An 18,348-nucleotide genomic window follows, 5' to 3' on the forward strand; every position below is an offset into this window, starting at 1 on the left:
ATATTCAACATAGTACTGAAAGTTCCAGCCAGAACAATCTCTAGCAAGAGAAAGAAATAAAAGGCATTTAGATTGGAAAACAGAAGGTCAAAATTGTCTCTTTTTTTGTATGACATGATCTTATATATAAAAAAAACCAAGAATCCACCAAAAGAACCCTTAGAACTGATCAATGAATTCAGTAAGGTCACAAGATACAAAATCAACAAACAAATATCAGTAGTATTTCTATACACTAATAAGATACTAGCTGAAAAATAAATCAAGAAAGCAATCCCATTTACAATAGCTACAAAAGATAAGAAAATGGCTAAAGCCAGGCGCAGTGGCTCAAGCCTGTAATCCCAGCACTTTGGGAGGCCGAGGCGGGTGGATCACGAGGTCAAGAGATCGAGACCATCCTGGTCAACACGGTGAAACCCCGCCTCTACTAAAAAAAAATACAAAAAATTAGCTGGGCATGGTGGTGCGTGCCTGTAATCCCAGCTACTCAGGAGGCTGAGGCAGGAGAATTGCCTGAACCCAGGAGGCGGAGGTTGCGGTGAGCCAAGATCGCGCCATTGCACTCCAGCCTGGGTAACAAGAGCGAAACTCCATCCCAAAAAAAAAAAAAAAAAAGAAAAAAGAAAATGGCTAGAAATAAATTTAACCAAGAGATGAAAGACCTCTAGAAGGAAAACTACAAAACACTGATGAAGAAATTGAAAAGGACACAAACAAATGGAAAGACATCCATGGATTGGAAGAACTGATATTGTTAAAAGTAATCTTGAGACTATACTACTCCAAAGCAATCTACAGATTCAATGCAATCCCCATCAAAATGCCAATAACATTCTTCACAGAAATAGGAAAAAACTTCCGAAATTCATACGAAACTACAAAAGACCCCAAATAACCAAAGAAATCCCAAGCAAAAAGAACAAAGCTAGAGGCATTACACTACCTGACTTCAAAATATACTACAAAGCTATAGTAACCAAATCAGCATGATACCATCATGGAAACAGACATATAGACCAATGGAGCAGAACAGAAAACCCAGAAAGATATTCACCAATTTACAGCCAATTAATTTTTGAAAAAAGAATTAAGAACATTCTTTGAGGAAAGGACACCCTCTTCAATAAATGGTGATGGGAAAACTGGATATCCATATGCAGAAGAATGAAACTAGACCCCTATCTCTCACCACACAAAAACCAACTCAACATGGATTAAAGACTTAAATAAAAAACCCAAAACTGTAAAACTACCTGAAGAAAACACTGGAGAAATTCTTTGGAACTTTGGACTAGACAACTATTTTATGGCTAAGATCTCAAAAGCACAAGCAACAAAAACACAGACAAATGGGACTATATTAAACTAAAAAGCTTCTGTACAGAAAAGGAAACAATCAGCAGAATGAAAAGACAACCTGCTAAATGGAAAAAATATATATTTGCAAACTCTCTGGCAGGGGACTAATAACCGGAATACACAAGGAACCCAACTCAATAGCAATAAAACAAATAATCCCATTAAAAAGTAGACAAAAGCTTCTGATAAAGCCTATGTTGGTGGAGACATCTGAGAGTATTGATGAATGCCGACAGCTTATATTATTATTACATAATAATAATAAAGTGGGCAAAGGATCCAAATAGACATTTATCAAAAGAAGACATACAAGTGGCCAACAGATATATGAAAAAAGGCTCACTATCATGAATCATCAAGAAAACACAAATCAAAACCATAATGAGATATTATCTTACTACAGTTAGAATGGCTATTATCAAAAAGACAAAAAATAACAGATGCTTGCAAGGATGTGGAGAAAAGGGAACTCGTATACCCTGTTAGTCAGAATGTAAATTTATACAGCCATTATAGAAAACAACATGGAGGGTGCTTAAAAAAAAAATAGAACTATCATGCAATCCAGCAATCACATTATTGAATATTTAACCAAAAGAAAGAAAATCAGTATATTACAGAGATACCTGCTTCCCATGTTTATTGCAGCACTATTCACAGTAGTCAATTATGGAATTAACCTAAGAATTTATCAATAGATAAATGGATTTTTAAAATGTGGTCCATGTCTACAATGGAATACTAGTCCACCGTTAAACAAGAATGAAATCCTGTCATTTGCAGCAAGAGGGGAGGATCTGAAGGTCATGATGTTAAGTGAAATAAGTCAGGCACAGAAAGACAACTACCGCTACATTTTTCTCAGTCACGTGTCTGAGCTAAAATGTTTATCTCATGAGGTGAGAGTAGAATGATACTTACCAGAGGCTGGGAGCGGGGAAGGGAGAAGAGAAATCACTAAATGTGGGTACAAACATAGACAGAAGGAATAAGTTCCAGTATTCGAAAGCACAGTGAAGTGACCGTAGTTAACAACGATATATATTTCAAAATAACTAGATGTGAAATGTTCCCAACACAAAGAAATGATAAATGTTCAAGGTGATGGATATCTTAAATACTCTGATTTTATCATTACACATTGTATGCATGTATCAAAATATCACATGTACTCTATCAACATGTATAATTATTATTTATTAATAAGAAATTTTAAGTGTTTCTTAAGGCAGCACAATTTAATTTTTTTATTTTAATAGGCTTTTGGGGAACAGGTGGTATTTGATTACATGAATAAATTCTTCAGTGGTGATTTCTGAGATTTTGGTGCACCCATCACCCAAGTAGTGTACACTGTCCCCAGGGTGTAGTCTTTTATCTCTCACCCTCCTCCCACCCTTTCCCCGAGTCTCCAAAGTCCATTTTCTCATTCTTATGCATTTGCATCCTCATAGCTTAGCTCCCATTATGAGTAAGAACATACAGTGTTTGGTGTTCCATTCTTGAGTTACTTCACTTAGAATAATGGTCTCCAATTTCATCCAGGTTGCTGAGAATGCAACGATTTTGTTCCTTTTTATGGCTGAGTAACATTCCATGACGTATTTATACCACAATTTGTTTATCCACTCATTGACCAATGGGCATTTGGGCTAGTTCTATATTTTTTCAATTGTGAATTGCAGTTCTTATATGCAGCACAATTGAGTCGCTGGTTTATCAATATAATTACATATTTGCCCTTACATAGAGGGCGTAACATTGACATCTTATTGGTATGGTTAGGTTTAAGTCTACACTCTTGTTAATTTTTTGTCTATTTATGACATCTGTTCTTTAACCACCTTTTCCTCTTTTCCTGCCTTCTTTTGGATGAATTGAATGTTTTTAAAATAATTTACCTTCTTGTTGACTTATTAGCTATAACTCTTAACTATTTTAGTGGTTGCTTTAGTACACATTTTCAAATTATCAAAGTCTACCTTTAATTGTTAATATGACATTTAATACATAAGGCAATTACAATAGAATACTTTCATTTCTCTCTTCCTGATCTTTGTGCTCTTGTTATCTTATATTTTAACTTTACAAGGAATGTAAACTCCTGAGTACATTGTGATTACCTTTATTTAAACACTTACCTATCTTTTAAAGAGACAAATAATAATCTAAAATCAAATATATTTACTCATGTTATTATTTCTGGTCGGGTGCCGTAGCTCACGCCTGTAATCCCAGCACTTTGGGAGGCCAAGGTAAGCAGATCACAAGGTCAGGAGATCGAGACCATCCGTGGTGAAACCCCGTCTCTACTAAAAATATACAAAAAGTTAGCTGGGCGTAGCGGCATGCACCTGTAGTCTCAGCTACTTGGGAGGCTGGAGCAAGAGAATCGCTTGAACCCGGGAGATGGAGATTGCAGTGAGCCGAGATTGTGCCACTGCACTCCAGCCTGGTGACAGAGCCAGACTCTGTCTCAAAAACAACCACCACCACCAGCATTTCTAGCACTCCTTAGTCTTTTGAGTAGATTCATATTTCCACCTGGTATCATTTTCCTTCTGCCCGAAGTTTTCTTTAATATTTATTGGCGTGAGAGTCAGCTGTTGATGAGGTCTTTTAGTTTCTGTATGTTTGAAAAGTCTTTATTTCATCAGCATTTTTAAAAGCTATTTTCATTGCATATAGAATTCCATACTTTAAAGATGCTGCACCATTGCTTTTTCACTTACCATTGTTTCCAACAAGAAATCTGTTAGATTTTTATTTTTGTTTCTGTGTATATCATGCATCTTTTTTCCTTTCCCGGGTGCTTTGAAATTTTTTGATTGTTTGCTCGGTTTTGTTTTGTTTTTGTGGAGACAGAGTCTCACTCAGTCGCCCAGGCTGGAGTACAGTGGTGTGATCTCAGTTCACTACAACCTCCACCTCCATGGTTCAAGCAATTCTCCTGCCTCAGCCTCCAGAGTAGCTGGGATTACAGGTATGCGCCACCACACCCGGCTAATTTTTGTATCTTAGTAGAGACAGGGGTTTCACCATGTTGCCCAGGGTGGTCTCAAACTCCTGAGCTGAAGCAATCCACCCACCTCATCCTCCCAAAATTCTGGGATTATAGGTGTAAGCCCCCGCACCCAGTTGGTTTTGAGAAGTTTAATTATTTTCCTTGGAGTCATTTTTTTCATTTTTCTTATGCACATGGTTTCCTGTATCGCTATCATTTTTACCACATTTCAGAGATTTAAGCTTTTATTTCCTCAAATATTTTTTCTGTTCCTACCTCTCTCTCCTCTTCAGTGGCTCAAATTATATGTACTGGGCTGCTTGAAGTTGTCTCATAGTTCACCACGACTCTCTTCTTCTTAAATCTCTTCTGTGTGTTTCATGTTGGAAATGTTCCGTTTCTGTATTTTCAACCTTATCTTTTCTTCTGCCACATCTAATTTTCCTTAATTCAATCCAATATGTTTATCTTTTACATATTGTAGATTTCATCTCTAGAGGTTCGATTTGGGTCTTTCTTTTATCTTCTGTGTCATTACTTAATTTTTGAACACGTGACATATAGCTAGAATAGCTCTTTGATGTTCTTGCCTGATAATTCTAACATCTAATTCAGTTCCGATTTTGATTGAATGAATTAATTCATCGTCGGTAGTACTTTCTTGTTTCTTTGCATGACTAATAATTTCTTCTTGGATTCTACACATTGTGACTTTTACCTCATTGACTGCTTGCTGAATATTTTTGTGTTCCAATAAATATTCTGAGGCTTTGACTTGGAATGCAGCTAATTTACTGGAAGTTGTTTTATCATTCCAGGTCTTGCTTTTAATATTTGCCTGGCAGGACCAAAGCCCTGGTCTACAGCTAATGCTCAGGCTAGAGCTAAGAACAGTCAGCTCTTTGTATTCATGGGTTCTACATGCATGAATTCAACCACTGTTGATCAAATATATTTTTAAAAATTGCATCTGTGCTGAATATGAACCGACGTTTCTCCTTGTCATTAGTCCCTAAACAATACAGTCTAACAACTATTTACATAGCATTTATATTTGTAGGTATTATAAGTAATTTACAGTATACAGGATAATGTGCATAGGTTATATGCAACTATGGCAATATTTTTTATGAAGCACTTGGGTCTCCACAGATTTTGGTATCCACAAGAGTTCTTGTACCCTATCCTCTACGAATATCAAAGGATGACTTTTTTCCTCACTACTGAGGCAAAATCCTTCTGTGTACTTTATCCAATGTCCCATGAGTCATGAGGTTTTCCAGTCTGTCTTTCAGAACCAAGTACTACCTCCAGTCCTGTGTGTATTTCAGATATTCTTCCCTCCATTTCCTTCAGCTGGTCTTTCCCTGGCTTTGGCTAATTTCCCAATAAACGCACTTGCTTATCTAGCTAAATACCTGAGGGTAATCCCTGAAGATCTCCAGAGTTCTCCTTCTGTGCAGCTCTCTTTCTGGTTCTCTGTCCTATAAATGCTCTGCATCTTGGTTTCTCCAGACCTTCAGCTCTGTCTTCCAACTGTTTCTTTAACTCAGAGAGTCTGCTGGACTGCAAGTGGGTTCATTGTCCCTGCATGGCTATCTGGAAACTCTCTAAGACAATGAGCTGGGGCAATTTAAGGGCTTCTCTCTCAGGAATCACTGTCCTTCACTGCCTCATGTCCATCAACACTGGTTTATGTATTTTATCTCTCATTCTTTTTTTTGGATGGGAAGATGAATCTGACCCCAGTTCTTCCATCTTAGCCTGAAGCCTACGTTGTGTGTATACTTTTTACACAGTTGAGGTCACGCTGAACTTTGAGACTTACTTTTTCAGTCAATATTTTATGATAAGTTGTTTCCCGCAACAGACATCATTCCTAACCTATTTTTGTGTGTTGCTTCATAATATGATGTGGAAATATATCACTTTTACCAAGCACTCCCTATTATTGAGCTTTATCAGGTGATAATATTTCCAATTATAAATAACATTGTGATTGATGTTTTTGCACATAAATCTTAGGCCACATTTCAAAGTGATTTTTTAGGACGGAATTTAAGAAAAGAAAAATTGGGTTAAGGAACAGGAATTTTTTAAGTCTTGATCTATATCATTCATTGTTTCTTGAAGGTTCTATCAGTCCACATTCCCACCAGCATATGAGTGTCCATTTAATGAAATCCTCACCAACAATAAATTTTACGATTTTTCAAAATTTTTATTACTTTGATTTGTGAGATTGTTGTCTTGATCTAACTTGTGTTTCTCTGATGATTGGATAGCTGAATATTTTTACGAGTTTCTCTGTTTTTTATTTCCTCTTTGTGAATTACATATTCCCATTCTTTTATCATCTACCAAGGTATTAGAATGTTCACATCAATGCGTATGAGCTTCCTGTCTTCACTCTTTTGCAGTATACCTCTACGATATATAAACCCATCATTTTTTGTGTTTTTTGTCTTTGCTCTTGTTTCTGCCTCTGCCTAGAAGGTCCCCCTCTTATAAAATAAACATCCAGAAACTCCTTCCCTATTTCAAATCAAAAGCTGCCTTCTCAGTGAGTTCTTCCTTCCTAATTCCTGAGCGGACCGAAACCCTCCTTCTTGAATATCCCACCATGATCACATTTATCTTATTTGTTTACATGCTAATGTGTACATGTATCTATAAGCTCCTTGAGGGCAAGGACTACATCTTTTCAACTCAATGCCCACACATCCTGACAATAAAAAGAAGCCCTACAATACTATGGAATAAATCGATGTATAGTTAACAGAGTGCAACGCAGGCAAACCAAAACAACAGTGTTCATTCACTCAACTGGTATTTATTGAACATCTACGATGCACCAACTGAAAGAAACTCAGACATGATTTATACTAATTCACTCCTTTTAAATAACCATTTATTGTTCTCTAGTCATTTTTCTCATTAGCTTTGTTGAAGATGACTAACGATCACAGAGACCTAATATTAAAATAGCACTATAATTGAACTTAGACAGAAAGCTTTCAATCTGTCCTCATCCTGCAGTCTCTGCCTGAATTCTTAAAAGCAGCTAGCTTTCCAGGGTTCTACATCTGTGCAATGGCCTCCTTTTGACCCTTTCCTTCCCAGCCAACTGAGTTGGCTTATCTCTACAAAACAAGCACATCTCCAGACACTGCACCCACTCACAGCCCCACAGGAAAACCAGGGTGTGTTTTCTTCCCCCATCTGCTTTATAATTTGTGGTACTTGAGTGTGGAATCTGCCCCCGAAGAATTTAGAATTCTATTAGAATTATCAGTTCCCTCAAAGTAAAAGGTGAAGACCACAAGAGTCCCTCCTGATAAGAGTCTTTCTGTACCTCCCCGCAATTCCTCAAACTCCCTTTCCTACATATTTGTAGGTGATTACAGTATTGTGAGGAAGGTGTTATTTACAGGAAAATACAAATTTCTTTGCATAAGCTCTTCAATGAGTCAGGCTGGGCTGGAAGATTAATTTCTATGGCAAGTGAAAGTTCCTAAGAGCCTGCCTCTAGTCTCCACAGGGAAAACTGAGGGAAATCTATGGAGAGGTGTGAGCCGTACAAGCTTCAGCAGATAAAGGTGGAAATGCAATTTCTGTAGAGAACCCTCATCAGGGAAAAGTGGTGCATGTAAGTCCTCCCGAGGATATTAAGAACCAAGAGAGATTTGTTTTGTTTTGTTTTGTTTTTGGAGGCCAGTCTGTGTAAATGACTTGATCCATCCTATAGCCATATATCAAGCACCCTTCTGACTGCCTAGCATGTCATCCTCAGGAATAAATACAGAACCAGCAGTGGGAAAGGTCTGCTCACTGGTCCAACACACCTGAATCAGGACAACCCCTATGCATGATGAGTTCCTGAGCTCCTCGTCCTGAAGGAATCTGGTTCACCACCCAGGTGACATGGGATTAGAGAACACCCTAAAAGGGAGAAACAGGGACAAAGACTCTCCTGGATGGCACTGCCAGACCAAGCGCTTCTCAAGCACCAAAAGAATACTTTAGACATTTCAAGAAAGTCTCTCCAAAATGTAGGGTCACCTGAGGCCCAGAGCCCAAAGCAGAGGTCCTGTCTGCTCAGCTCTGTGGGCATTTCTGAGAAATGTATTATAAAGACATTTCCACAGGATGGGGAGCTGGCCATTTCACAAGCCCAAGACCGGGTCAGGATGTAAGGCCTTCCTCCCACACTACATCATTCTTGTTGGCATAGACTGTCGGCCACTTGAGGTGCCCAAGCAACAAGTCCCCAGCACTTAACATTGAGACTGGCACATAGAATATTTTCAAATGAAAGTCCTAATTCAAGGCATGTTTGTTTTGTAATATGCAGAAAAGTGACTTGGAGTAATACATGGTGTCTTGAAGTTAGGGTAGAAGGCTTGGTTCAGCTTCTCTGGGTTTCCGTGACCTCATTTTCAGATGAAAGAGATGATAAGAAGATCCCTTAAGACCTTCGAACTTTAGATTCCATGACTTGGATGTCTATGGCTTGCCCTAATCAGGAAATGCTCAGTGGCCTGCTTAAGAAGATGAAAGGGCCTTAACCCTGTAAATCTAGTTGCCAAGGCTTAGTTCATGCAGGAAACTATTCATTCTCCATCAGCTACAGACTTGGAGTCAGGTTGCAGATGGAATAATCACTCAGTTAGTAAGTTGAGCTCATGGTGCATGCCCGCAACATCAGCACTTGTGAGGCTGGGCGGGGAGGATTTTTTTCCTCCTGTTTTTGCTCTGGAGACAAAGGACTACCAGAAAGTGCCAAGACATAGAGTGAAGCCCCATTGTTAGGCCCTGCCCTGGAGACCACAGAGTCTAATGCTGAATGGAGAGTCACAAAGCCCTTAGTGGGGGCTGGAGGAAATAAAATCCCAGGGGAATCAGTCACTATTTTGAGAAGCAGAAAAACACCTCTGCTTCTTATAGCTTGGATTCCCATTGTCTAAGAGAGAAGTCGCTGAGTCACCCAATCACTCATGATCTCATGGAATCCATTAGCTCTGGCTGAGTCTCACTCATCTATCAGCCACTATGATCAGATAAAGTGGAATGGTGTGATGGTTGGAGAAGGCCCAGAAGACCTGGCTTTGGGCAAAGGCAGTGAGTGATTTGGGGGCAGGGAGAAGAGAAGCAGTACATTTTTTCTAGCTCATAAATTGAAGATGAAATCACCAGAAAGGGCTGCCAATAAAGCAATGCCCAGTAATCCTGCACTCGGGCAGAATTCTAAGGCCAAAGAGGCCCTGGAAGATTGGTCCTTTGAAGGGAGAATATCACCTAACACAATTCCAAGCACAAGATGCTACTAGGACAGCCAACAGGAGACTAAGGTGAAGAATTTGCTTATGAAGCTTTCTTGAAGACCAAACATATCCATCTCCTCCCGCTGCCAAGGTGATCAAGGCCAGGTATTTTGACTTACACAATCTAATAGCATGAGACTGACCCTGAGGGTGAAGAGATAAATCATCGCATGACCTTCCTGCTGAAAACCTGAGAGAGCATTAAGAGGGTGGGAATACTAAAGATGTTATCCTCTGTGAGGGTGAGACCAGTGTGGTCTTCTGTTTCCTGTGTCCTTGAGGCAGCTCCAGAGAAAATGAAGGTGAGGGATGAGGGAGCCATCTCAGCCTGTGGGTAAGTCCAGGTCCTCTTTCTCGAAGTGTGGAGCAATAGTCAGAAAATACAATGGGTTTCAAGAACCGGCCTCTGCTAGGAAGATCCAACCCATTTCCAATTGGCTATGATATTTATGAAGCAAGGCAAGCCAGCAGAGTTTAAAATCCTAGGAGATACACTGATAACATGTGATAACCCAGTTTCAAAGGTTAGGCTCAATATGACAGTGAGAGAATCCAATAGGATCAGAGGGGACGTGGCTGCGCTTTGGAAAAGGTCAAGTGCGTGGCCAGTGGCAATGGTCCTTATTATTACCAAACCCCTCGGTCCCATCCTGGGAATTGAGGGCATAAAGGGACAGCTCCCAGCAGAAAGTGTTGAGACATGGAGTAATCACAAGCTTTCCTAAGGTCACAAGATGAGTCAGTCACAGACAAGTAATCTGTCTTTGCCTCAATAAATTTCCCTACTTAGTGAGTTTGGACAGCTCAAAGACAGCTTTAGTGCAGATAAACAAGCTTGTCCACAGTGGAACAAATGAGCAAGAGGTAGCACACTCTGCCCAGTGTCATTTCCTCCTCCCTACCTCTATAAAAAGCTCCCCCAGAAATGTTTAAGCCCCAGCTGAGTCCATTAACAGACCAAACACTGGAAGCCTATTTCAAATAGAAGGCGAAGTTTTAATGTGAATGCTGTCCCCACACGCCCCTCAAATTCAGATCTTTCCCTTCTCCAATCTCTGTCAGTTCCCCCAGACAACTCTAAATAATAGAAAAGACTCTGAACTTTTATCTTCCCTCCAGTGATAGAAACTTTGCTCCCTTTCAAGCCGGTGGCTGCTGCTTCGCAGTCTCCAGAATAAGTTTCTTCCCAGAAGGCACCTCATTGCCTCATGCAACAGAGCTCCTGGGAGGTGTGCCCACCGATGTTTCAGACATATTTAGATGTGGGAGAACCCTACGTGTGCAGCCAGCCTGGGATCGAGGGAGAAAAAGGTAACAAATATGAAGTGCCTAGCATAGCACCTATCGAGTACATTCTGGCTTTTATTCATGACTACATAGGGAATTCACCAATAATTTTTTTTATTAAAGTATTTCTTTTCAATATATATTTATTTAATTTTTTTTTTTTTGAGACAGATTCTCACCCTGTCTCACAGGCTGGAGTACAGTGCTTGGCTCACTGCAACCTCTGCCTCCTGGGTTCAAGTGATTCTCCTACCTCAGCCTCTAGAGTAGCGGGGATTACAGGTGCCCACCACCATGCCCAGCTAATTTTTGTATTTTTAGTAGAGATGGGGTTTCATCACAATTGGCCAGGCTTGTCTCAAACTCCTGACCTGAGGTGATCCGCCCACCTCAGCCTCCCAAAATGCTGGGATTATAGGCATGAGCCACTGTGCCTGGCTCTTATTTATTTATTTTTGAGACAGGATCTCAATTTGTCCCCTAGGCTGGTGCGCAGTGGTGTAGTCATGGCTGACTGCAGCCTCAAACTCCTGGGCCCACGCAATTCTCCCACCTCAGCCTCCTGAGTAGCTAGGACTAGAGGTGTACACCACCACACCCAACTAATTTCTTGTAGAGATGGGGTTTTGCTACATTGCCCTGGCTGGTCTCAAACTCCTGGCCTCAAGCGATCCACCTGCCTCGGCCTCCCAAATCAATGGGATTACAGAGGTGAACCACCATGCTCGGGTTCTTTTAAATTTAATTAAGAGCCTATTCTCATCTAGGCACTGGGCTAGGAGGGATGGAAAATAACAAATACATATAATTTGATTTCTACTTTAGGAAGTACAGAATTTAGAGAGGAGAAAACACACCTAGTCCAACATAGTACAGAGTTCAATAGAATATAAGTTGAAAGAAGGTCTAAACAAAGTTCTGAGGAAAGTAGATTCCTTTTCCTTGGTGGAATGGAGCAGGTGGCATCCAATGAAGTCTGGAGACTGTGTAGTACCTTCTACCACTGCACAAGGCAGCATCGGGATTCCGGAGGAAGGGGGAGATCTGGGGAAGAGGAGGGAATGCCACACTTAGGGATAGTGGGCTGGAAAGACAGGTAAGAGCAGGAATGACAAACCAGTCTGGAAAGGGAAGCTGAGGCACATTCCTGATGGCTTTGAGATGAAGGGAGACCAACAAGAGGGCTACCGTAGCAGTCTGAGTCTGACCATAACCGCTCCAACTAGCGTGGGACTTGAGGAGCCGAAGGAAGGAAGCAGGCAGGAGCCAACCCCAGCGTGTGCGGCATGGGGGATATGGGGGAAGTGGATGAGGCCTGAAATAGCTGCCTGCCCTGGGGCGAGGACTGGCACAAGGCCACAGAGGGTTGTGACATTGCTCTTCGTGTCTCTTCTATCTAGCAGGTATGTGGTTGGAGCCTCTGCTGTAAATCTCGCCCTGAGTACGATCTGGAGACAGGGCTTCATTGGAGGACAGCTGCACATCTAATTTTAGGTTCATGCTAGAGAAGTAGGGCAGGTTTAATCTCCGCAGGAGGGAGGAGCATAGTGACACAACACTGGGCATCTGCTCCTACAAAGGCACCTCGGAATAACTCTCCCATAGCATGCTGGCGTTTGGAGGGTGATACTTAGCAGAGCTCTCCATGTCCCCTGACAGGTCACTTCAGCCCCTCCCTGCAAGACCCCCTCAAGCCCACAGGTTCTGTCATCCACATGGCTTGGGTAGAATTCATTTGGGTATGTCTTAGTTACTATTTTCAGGGTAGAGTTTGTGAAAGATGAAAATTGGCAGGAAGTTCTCATCTCCAGACTCTTCACCAGCCTCTGCCACCTGATCCGCAGCAGACAACCAGGCACCCCATAGTATCTGCATTAATAATGATTAACAATGTCATAGCATGTCAAAGCACACAACGTTTTTACACATTATTTTTTATTGCCCACAATAAACCTAGGAGGTAAGACTTGACATTCACGCTTTAAGAAATGTCAAAGTTTAGTTAAGAAAAGTTAAATGACTCGCCAAGGAATCTTCTAGAAGGAGGCTGACAGAGCACGTCTTCCAATTTCATTACCTTTGTTCTTATCTTGCTGTTGATGAGTAAGGATAAGATAGAAAACAAGGTAGCTTTGGGAAAGAATTCAAAAGCAAAAGGAATCGCTATTTAGCCTTTGAGAGGAAACAGCCATTTGATGGAGGAGAAAGACTCCTCTATCATTAAGCAAATTGTTCCATGGGTATGAGCCATTTAGATTTAAGCAAACTTTAACTGCATATGATTGTCTTACTTATGACGGCTTTAGAAATAAAATGCTGGAAATACACTGTGTGAGATACCCCCGTGGTGGCTTAAGAGCTGAGGCTCCTGTATCAGACAGAGTTTAAATCCCAGCTCTTTCACTTAAAACCCAGCATGTTACTTAACTTCTTTCAGTTTCAATTTATTTTCCAGTAAAATTGGGAACAATAATGGTACCTGCCTTGCAGAGCAGATGAGAGGCTCAAAGGAGGTAATGCATGCTAAGAGCTTAGCACAGTGCAGGGCACCTAATAAACACCATGCCAATGACAGCTATATTGTAATGGATGCTGGAAAAGCCTCTCTCCTACAGAGGTTTGGTTTTAATATAGCATTTGACTGCAGAAAGGGAGCCATCTTGCCCAAAATTTATGAAACAAACCAGACATATAGAAATATGCCGAGGTCCCTGGAAGGCTCCTTTTGTTATTAGAAGCACCCCACCCCCACTCCTATTAATCCCTGGTATTACTTTCCCAATTGCCTCTGGAACCTTGATCAGATTTGTGCCTGAATTCAACTCCCTTTGCAGGAGGAAAAGAAAGCAATAAAAAATGACAGCTAATGGAGTCTCTGAGGAGGAGGTGTCTATGCTTTGTTGATTTCTCCCAGGTACCAACAAGCTTGGCCTGAATGAGGAAGACAACAGAAGCTCCCAGAAAGGAGAGACCTAGTGCCTTGATGCCCATGGTTGTGTGAAAAGGGCTTGCTAGGGGAGCCCTCCAAACAACATGGTGCCCACATGGCAAACAAGAGAAAACTGAGTGAGACGCGTATGTGGATGAGCCCAGCAGATGTCATGCAGATTTTCACATAACCTAAGGAAGAAGCCAGACATTCCTGATCTTCTGAACAGCTGAATTATGACAGCATCACATTAGAAGAAGCCTTGTGGATAGGGCGGAAAGTTCACAGATTGGTGACCAAAGAACATGTTGACGCTGCAGATGTCAGCAGCAAAGGCCTGCACACAGTGATAAAAGTGAGACATATCCAAATCACATATATGTCCAAATGGACACGAGATGACAGAGGACAATCTGTGTTTGTCCATCAACACACAAGCACTACCATGACTTCTTAGAACTCAGATGCACTTGAGGAAGAAGGGCAGAACAGTGAAAACCCTGAATGAACCAAAGAATCACTAATTGGCATTAGATTCCCAATAAGACACTGCTTTATGTTTCCTGTTATCTGACATAAATGTAAATTCAAGACAGAGTAAAGTATAATATTATTGAAAATAAAGAAATTTTTTTTGGTCCTTGATTTTTTTATTTTGAAGTTTTTACCTACTAGATGAGGGTCCTTAGTAGAATTTAATTGAATTCCACTTTGCAGTAAATTCACACCCTAGAGAAGATGTTTCCAAAATGAAATACATAAAACACTGATCCCCATTCTTCCCCTAAAGTTGATCTCAAAAAAAAAAGAAAGAAAAAAGAAAAAAGACAGTTCCTGACTAAATAAGTTTTTGATTAGGGTATACTAAATAACAGATATTTTCAATATGTGTTGGCTTTACAAAGACTCTGAGAATTCTTACAGTAAAGAAACCAGTATTCAATCCATTTCTCAACTTATTGGATGAGAATTTTTTTTCACTAAGATATAGTGTATTTCACTCTAGGAAATGTGTGCACGGTGTAGAGAGTTGCAGGTGAGAATGGATGATAATGGCATAACTGCGGTGACCCAAGAGAAAAATAATCAGGTGGAACATGAGCTTAAGATTGATGCTGGGATGCAGAAAATATCATGGTTGAGCATGGAAATGTTACTTGCCAAATGACCCCATCTATCTTGGAAATTGGCTGAATTTCTTCTAATATTCTTTCAAGGTCCTCGCTGAGTCACTCCCATAAATGATGGATCTTAATGGTCCTGAATATCTCTAAAGCCTTCATGTCTAACCATCTCCCTTTATAACTTGATGATTCACTCCACTCCAGCAAGCAGAGGCAGAGAGAATAGGCTGAGTTTCATTTTCCAATCATAAAAATACATCTCAAGACCAGCACATGACCGTGATGGACTATTATAAGGCCCAGAACTCATGCCAGAAGTTTAACTGGCTGACTCTTTAGAAACCCTGTCATTTCTGGAATGTCTTTTGAGGATTATATTTATTTATGGTAGATTTGCTGTGAGTAAAAAGTAGATACCTGAGGGCTTCAGGCAAAAATAACATGAGGTTTCCAGTGTGAAAGATCTGGATTCAAATCTCAACTCTACTATTTCCTAACACGGTAACCTTGGATAAGGCTCTCTCCACATTTTGACTTCCTCATCTGGGGTTATCATGAAAATTAGAGGAAATGACCCATGGGTGTGGAGGGATGTAGGCTGGGAAGCGATAAAGACATTGTACCACATTTCCAAGGGAGAGGTCATCACTAAACGGAGCTAGAAGCACTATGAAAATACACGTGGGACAATCTCCATCTCTCCATGTGTTACGAAAGGGGCAGAAGTATTACACAGCACTCTGTACCTGATTGATCGGGTGCGCTTTCGGGTGTAAGGAGTAATAACCTTGAAAAGCAGTTCCATGGCTCCATTAATTCCCAGCATGGCTCCCGTGGAGACTAAGAAAGATAAAAGTACTGTAGTTATAGCCACGAGTGGATGAGGTAAGGTTCAATACAACTTGAATTGACTCCTTTACGTCTTTAAAGGGAACCTGATAAACAAGACAGCTCCCTTTCTTTTCTACCCTGGTTGCACGTTTCCCTATAGTTTCATACTTTGGTCTCCCATGACTAAGGTAATGACTTGACTATGGACTATGCCTCAACTAGAATGTCAAACGAAGAATGAGTTCTTCCCGCTCAGCGGTAACTAGGCTGGGAAGTTTTTGCCTTTTTGCCCAATTGAGTGGTTATAAAAGCATTGTCGTAGATCTGAATGATAGAAAGAAACTCAAAAGAGGTATCTGGTTAGATAAATACAACTTTTGGATGTCACTCTTGTCTCCAAGGATGCCCCAGACTCTCTCCAATATTCCCAGGACCCGACTTCACTTAGATCACTTTAAATAGAGCTCTGCTCATGTCAAAAAAAAAAAAAAAACAACAAAAAACAAACAAAAAGCAAGATAAGTCCAAAGGACACAAAATAGAACCAGTAAGCAAGGGGGGCAAAATATCAGAGTGAGAAGGAAAGAAGGTTATCTTCCAAGGTGTGACTCTCGTCCGTCTTTCCTCCATTGCACTTGTGTTTTTTAAGACGAAGACCTGTGAATGCCTTGTGCTTTAGGCTAGCCTTGATCTGAGAAAAATAAGTGGAACAAGAGGTCTTAGAGAAGCAAAGAGAGGAAAACAAGGGTGGCTGATACTGAATTGCTTCAACCCTCAGGAAAGGAAGCCAAATGGAAATCTGAAGACTCCTCATCCGACTACAGTCTATCAGATAGGGACTGAGGCTGATGTCTTTGCTATTGCAGAGTGCATGTTCCTGGAACATCCCCTACATATATGTCCCTCCTGAAGCTAGTACATGAAGTAATTGCCTGGATCAAAATTCAGAGATTTGGCATCCTAGTCCTGACCATCAATCTTCCACTCTTGTGGCTACTCACTCAGCTCTTACTTCCGAATTGAGAAAACATATTAGAGAAAACTTTTGGCAAGTAATTCAACAAAATTCTGTTAATCGAGTTAAGGAAGAGTTAATTTTAAATGCACTGATTCTAACATGAAAGACTTTAGGCTTGGAACCGGAAGAGGATAACAATAAGAAATCTTCACTGAGTTCGCCTTTGTGGATGCCTGTCCAAGGTTAGATCTCCGGCAGCTCTGTAAACATCCTCACTGGCCATATTAGAACTTCCGAAGGGCTCATTGGCTCTCACAGGCCCATTAGGGTTCCAGCCAACTCCTTCTGAAGATAGGAGCTATTTAGAAAGCGTTGCTGGAACATTCCACAGTAGCTACCAATTCACGGAAGAGATAGTAATCCACAGGCTTCTTGAACTGTACTTGCCTCTCATCTGTAAAGCCGATGTATACAGATTGACAGTATAATTTTTTTAAATATCTTATGGAACAGTGAGTTGGTACAATCAACATAGGCTTAGAGGATGAATCAAATAGCTCTCTCCTCATACACACAGGAAAAATCCCAGGACTTCTCACAACTCCAGCTGAAGAAATTGTTCAAAATCTCCATAACAATTATATTTAAGGAAGGCAAGTTTTTCAGCCTAATTATTCTTTAGGAAACCAGAAAATGCTTCCAATTTTGTTCTGCTGGCATGTTGCAAATGTGGATGGCATACCTTCTAACTATTCATTAATGAGAGCTGTCCTTTATACACGGCCACAGTTCCTCTTTTCCTTTATTAGATATGAGTGTATAGAGATTTATTCAGCCTTTCCCTAATGCTCTCTAGTTTTCAGGTCAATATATGAGAGATGGGTGAATAGAGGCTCCACCTGTGAACAAGAATTCAAGTATCTATCCCATTATTCCCCAGGAAGACTTTCTCTTTATGAGTCCTCCATGTCTATTAAGAGAATTTACTAATGAAAATCAGGTTATTGTGGCCGGGTGCAGTGGCTCACACCTGTAATCCCAGCACTTTGGGAGGCCAAGGTGGGTGGATCACCTGAGGTCAGGACTTGAGGATCAGCCTGGCCAACATGGTGAAACCCCGCCTCTACTAAAATACAAACAATTAGCCAGGCATGATGGCAGGTGCCTGTCATCCCAGCTACTTGTGAGGATGAGGCAGGAGAATCGCTTATCACTTGAACCCGGGAGGCGGGGGTTGTAGCCTAGCCAAGGGCACACCAGTGCACTCCACCCTGGGTGACTCGGTGAAACTTTGTCTCAAAAAAATGAAAAGTGAGAAAATAAATTTCTTTTTTTTTTCTTTCCCATTTATTTATTTTATTGCATTTTAGGTTTGGGGGTACATGTGAAGAACATGCAAAATTGTTGATAGGAACACACATGGCAGTGTGATTTGCTGCCTTCCTCCCCATCACCTACATCTGGCATTTCTCCCCTTGCTATCTCTCCCCAGCTTCCCACCCCCCACCGTCCCTCCCCTATTTCCCCCC

The 18,348-nt window shown here is 40.9% G+C and overlaps 1 protein-coding gene and 1 non-coding gene across 3 annotated transcripts in view; one reads left to right on the top strand and one right to left on the bottom strand.

Moving 5' to 3' along the window:
• The first annotated feature begins 1,533 nt into the window (after window positions 1-1,533).
• On the top strand, window positions 1,534-1,612 carry LOC116539510. Its single transcript, XR_004264095.1, has one exon. It is a non-coding gene; the product is annotated as a small nucleolar RNA SNORD74 (small nucleolar RNA).
• A 13,970-nt stretch (window positions 1,613-15,582) lies between these two features.
• Window positions 15,583-18,348, bottom strand: part of LOC116539498 (cytosolic carboxypeptidase 4-like) — a 69,238-nt gene continuing 66,472 nt past the window's right edge. For both annotated transcript variants that reach the window (XM_032262486.1, XM_032262485.1), the window contains exon 5: window positions 15,583-15,870. In XM_032262486.1, the coding sequence (XP_032118377.1) occupies window positions 15,698-15,870 (173 nt within the window). In that variant the 3' untranslated portion in view covers window positions 15,583-15,697. The remainder of the gene's footprint in view (window positions 15,871-18,348) is intronic.

The sequence above is a fragment of the Sapajus apella genome, unplaced genomic scaffold (genome assembly GCF_009761245.1).
Source record: "Sapajus apella isolate SASKATOON/1434 unplaced genomic scaffold, GSC_monkey_1.0 scaffold129, whole genome shotgun sequence".
In the NCBI taxonomy this organism is placed as follows: Eukaryota; Metazoa; Chordata; class Mammalia; order Primates; family Cebidae; genus Sapajus; species Sapajus apella.